Consider the following 5112-nt stretch of genomic DNA (forward strand, 5'->3'; position numbering starts at 1 on the left):
TTACAGAGCCTTTCGACAGTTCCTCACAGCTGGAATCAGTCTTTGTCTTCCCTCCCTTGATGTGTTGTACTTCTTCAGGTCAAACTCCTCCAGAACCTCCTCTGACATCTGCAGCATGTAGGCCAGAGCTGAGCAGTGAATCTCAGAGAGTCTCTTCTCTGATCTGTTTTCTGACTTCAGGAACTCTTGGATGCGCTGATGGACTGAGTGGTCGTTCATCTCCGTCAGACAGTGGAAGATGTTGATGCTTCTGTCAGGAGAGATATCGTACATGCTCTTCTCCTTCAGGTTGTTGATGGCTCTCTGGATGATTTCTGGGCTGTTGTCTGTCTGACCCAGCAGGCCTGCTAAAAGTCTCTGGTTGGACTCCAGAGAGAGGCCATGAAGGAAGCGAACAAACAGGTCCAGGTGGCCGTTTTTACTTTCAAAGGATTTCTCTGTGGCTCCCATCAAGAAGTCATGCAAGTTTGGATAATCAGTAACAGCACAGTCCCACTCTTTCCCCAGGAAATCCTTCAGGACCTCTGTGTTCCTGTTGGTGTAACAGTGGAACATGTAGACTGCAGCCAGAAACTCCTGAACGGTCAGATGAACAAAGCAGTAGACTGTTTTCCGGAAGATCACACTCTCTCTTCTGAAGATCTCTGTACAAACTCCTGAGTACAGCGAGGCCTCTGTGACATTAAGACCACAGCGCTCCAGGTCTTCTTGGTAGAACATGATGTTTCCTGTCTCCAGATGTTCAAACGCCAGCCTCCCCAGCTTCAGAAGAACTTCCCTGTCAGCCTCCGTCAGCTCCTGTGGACTCATCTCACATTCCTCATCATACTTTTTCGTCTTCCTCTTTGTCTGAACCAGCAGGAAGTGTGAGTACATGTCAGTCAGGGTCTTGGGCAGCTCTCCTCTCTGGTCTGTAGTCAACATGTGGTCCAGAACTGTAGCAGTGATCCAGCAGAAGACTGGGATCAGACACATGATGTGGAGGCTCCTGGAGGTCTTGATTTGTGAGATAATTCTGCTGGACCGATCTTCATCACTGAACCTCCTCCTGAAGTACTCCTCCTTCTGGACGTCAGTGAAGCCTCGTACTTCTGTTACCCTGTCGACACATGAAGGAGGGATCTGATTGGCTGCTGCGGGTCGGGAAGTGATCCAGACGAGAGCCGAGGGAAGCAGCTTCCCCTGGATGAGGTTTGTCAGCAGCACGCTGACTGATGACTCCTGTGTGACATCAGACACGACCTCATGGTTGTTGAAATCCAGTGAAAGTCTGCTTTCATCCAGGCCGTCAAAGATGAAGAGAAGTTTACAGACAGCGAGCTTCTCTGCTGTCACCTTCTGTAATGTTGGATGGAAAACATGGAGCAGCCTGAGAAGACTGTACTGCTCATCTCTGATCAGGTTCAGCTCCCTGAACGACAGCAGAACCAGCAGACTGACATCTTGGTTTTCGGAGCCCTCTGCCCAGTCCAGAGTGAACTTCTGCACCGAGAAGGTTTTTCCAACTCCAGCGACGCCATTGGTCAGAACCACTCTGATGCGTCTCTGTTGGTCAGGTGAGGCTTTAAAGATGTCGCAGTACTTGATAGGAGTTTCACTAAAGGTTTTCTTGGAAGCTGCCTCTAACTGTCTCACCTCATGTTGGGTATTAACCTCTTCACTCTGTCCCTCTGTGATGTAGAGCTCAGTGTAGACCCTGTTGAGGAGGGTTCCACTTCCTTTTTCATCAGTTCCTTCAGCCACACATTCACATCTCCTCCTAAGACTGATCTTATGTTCATCTAAAACCTCCTTCAGACCACTACCTGCTGGTAGAGAAAGAAAATAAGGTGTTTAGCTGGCAACAATCCACAAATGTCCTTGGGGTCCACACAATCACAAAAGGTGAGGAGAACAGGCTGCAGCTCTTCCTAATAACTCCCTGCTGCAAAAGCAGCATTACATGTGCTTTAACCTCCTCATACCAACTTGGACGGATTCTGTGATGACCCCACTTAACTGTGGTGCTGTCTAACAGGGTAAACTCGATGTGAATGACCAACTCACTATCACTCCCTGCAGACACATCTACATTCTCATTCAACAACTTGTTAATGTAAGCTAGCTGCTGCTCATCTATATGAGGACAGTTAATGTCAAATATAGACTAGGGTACCCCTGCTGATTGTGGCTCCACTGTGGCCTTCTGCATGCAAACTGATGCTTCCACTTCCTGTGGCCCTACCTTTTGGAAAGCTACAGGGATAACACCCCCTGTCACTGCCTCTGTTTCATGCAACTGCATAGGTTCAAGCAGACATCTGCATGACCTAGATTTACAACAGCAACCATTATTTCTCGTCCTTGTATCCACACATAATGTTGACACATTACCAAGTAGCAACCCTTCATTCACTCCTGAAGCCTCCATTACCACTGCCTGACCTGTGGAGCTGTTACTCTGGAAACCTGAAGCTGAAACCACCATTCTGTGCCAACCGAAGCCATATGGACCCTGCAGGTATAACAGCAGGTGAAGAGGCCTTTGCATAACCTTCAGTAGTTGCTGAGCAAACCAAATGTGGTGCCTCCTTAGCCCACATATGAATGACAATCTTACCTTCTGCACTCATCTTGACAAACGTGCGGACAGCGATGTGTTTACGCCAAGCTCTCTGGATGACTCGAGCATAATGCTTCTACTTTGTCTCCCTCACCTCCTCCAACAAGAGCTGCAGAGATGAGAACAACACAGAGACAACAAACATAAAGTCAAGATGGAGACAGACCCTGACAGGCTGGATGGACTGATGGTTTCTGGGAACAGCTACACCCAGAGTTCCACTGTATCAGAAACAGTATTCATGGGATGGATTTAGAAAGTTGAATTAATTCACTATTGGGTATTGGATCAGGAGAAGTTTGGTTATGAAAATAATGCAACAGGGATGTAACAGATCTAGAACGAGTTGTTAACACAGCAATGCATGCTGAGGTTTATGAGGACTATAGTGTTTGGAGTCATTTCAAAGATCAAAGAAAAAACATGAAATATTTCTACCTGAAGACCAGAACAGAACCCCAGACTCTGGACAAATGATCAGCAGTTTCACCTGAGGTTCTGGTTCATGAAACCTTAGTGTTCCAGGTAACAGCTACTGTTAACGGGGACTTTACTTTCACTGTTTACAAAACTTTAGAGAAGGGAGCTGTTCAAAGACCTGGAAGCAGCTGGGAAACTGTTTACTCTGTGCAGTCAATCTGGATACATGATTCAAGGTTCATTTATTTTTCATCCTTAAACATGAATTGGTTTACAACATGGGAGCCTCTCAATAAAGATGATGTGAACAGAAGACGTAAGGAGTTTGATGACGCTGTGAAGAGGTGTAGGGAGAAAACCTGAAGAAACTGGTGGGTGCAACTGTTGGCAGATCAAAAAACTGTTTTGTCAAATAATGCAGAGAGTTTATTCTTATCAAAAACGTGTCACACTGTCACTACTTCATATTCTGCCCTGTTATGACTCAAAGTTGAGAATTTTGATTGAGGACAACATCTGCTTCCAAACTGCAGCTTTTCCCTTTAATTTTAGAGATAAAAGAACAAAATAAAAACATGTTGGCAAACGTATGTAAGACTTTTGCTCAAAAGTGTTCAAATCAGATCAATGACCTGAGCTAAAATAACAGTGGGTTAACCACCAGCCAAAGTTAGCTCTGCTGACTGATGTGTGAGCTGTTAACACTCACTTCAGATCAATCTGTAACAATCAAATACATTATTTTATAGAATTTTATACGGCTGTTCTTAATACCTGGACATACAGATCATATTTCTCTTTCTGCCCCCTACACACTAAATATGATAGTTTTCTGTCCAAAAACACTTTTGAACAGACAAAGATAAATATATATATATATATATATATATATATATATATATATATATATATATATATATATATATATATATATATATCTCACTATTTCGTTTTTTTTATTTTTGTTAAATCCACCATCATCATACTGTCAGACAATGTTCTCTCTAAGGTTCAAGTTAAAATATGAGCTTTACGTGGGTCTCTGTGGTTAAAAAAAAAAAACAAAAAAAAAACAAAAAAAAACCCAAACCAATGTAGGACGGAAATAGATGAATAAGACCATGACGCATACCATATATGGCCATGTAGGGCTACACCTGCGTAATTTGTACAAACTGTCCACATTTTTTTTTCATGTATAAAATCTGCCGAATGAACAAGTAGGTCAGAATGGTTAAGCGTGTGTTGTAGACAGCGTTTCACAGCATCGGTTCAGTTCCTCCTAACGCAACACGTTTCTGAATTGAGCGTTTACTTAATTAGCATCATAATAAACAAAATCAGTAGTTTAACAAGCGAGAAGTTTAACAACACACGTTGGCGACCAACACACACACATTATAAGGTCATTTCTCCACCTGAACAGTCGGTGTCTTCTTATTTATTTGACATGTTCAGCAGCTGTGACGGCTCAGAAACCAGCAACAGGGAAGAAAAAGAAGTGATGAAGACGGAGAATCTCATTGTACTTTGTTTTACTACACTAGTGTGTATTTTTCAGACGTTCTGTAAAGCAGGTCCAGCTATGACAGAGTATTAGGGCCAGACTCAAAAAATATCATGATTTTTGTTTAAATGACGAGAATAAAGTCATCACATCAAGAGAATAAAGTAGTCATTGTATGAGAACTCTTACAGGAAAGAGCAGTCTTCCCTGCGTTCAAATGAGGAATGTTGAGCATCTTGTGAGTTGTACTTTGGTATCGGTTTCACAAATAAGGAAATACTTCATCTTTTGGCACATCGACATCAAATTATCATCAGTATCAGGACTTTGAAACGACTGTGTTTATTTTGAAGAAAGAACTGCTCACGTCAGATCTTGATAACTCTATCGAGGCTTTTTTCTCATTAAAACGACTTTTTTTCTTTTCTTGTGTTATTATTACATTATTCTCGTATTATTCCGACTTTATTCTCGTAACATTACAACTTTATTCTCGTCATTTCTTTTATTTTTTGGCCCTAACACTCCATCGTAGTTCAACACCTGATCATAAAGCAGTCAGCAGAATAATCAGTAGTAAGAC

At 42.6% G+C, this 5112-nt stretch overlaps 1 protein-coding gene across 1 annotated transcript; it reads right to left on the minus strand.

Moving 5' to 3' along the window:
• Nucleotides 1–2627, minus strand: LOC119006020 (protein NLRC3-like). The gene is made up of 2 exons (XM_037074322.1): nucleotides 2600–2627; nucleotides 1–1808 (listed from the first exon to the last, which is right to left on the minus strand). Exons 1-2 carry the CDS (start codon nucleotides 2610–2612, stop codon nucleotides 1–3), a joined length of 1821 nt encoding a protein of 606 aa, XP_036930217.1. The 5' UTR covers nucleotides 2613–2627.
• Nucleotides 2628–5112: the final 2485 nt, after the last annotated feature.

This window comes from Acanthopagrus latus, chromosome 17 (assembly GCF_904848185.1).
Source record: "Acanthopagrus latus isolate v.2019 chromosome 17, fAcaLat1.1, whole genome shotgun sequence".
Lineage (NCBI taxonomy): Eukaryota > Metazoa > Chordata > Actinopteri > Spariformes > Sparidae > Acanthopagrus > Acanthopagrus latus.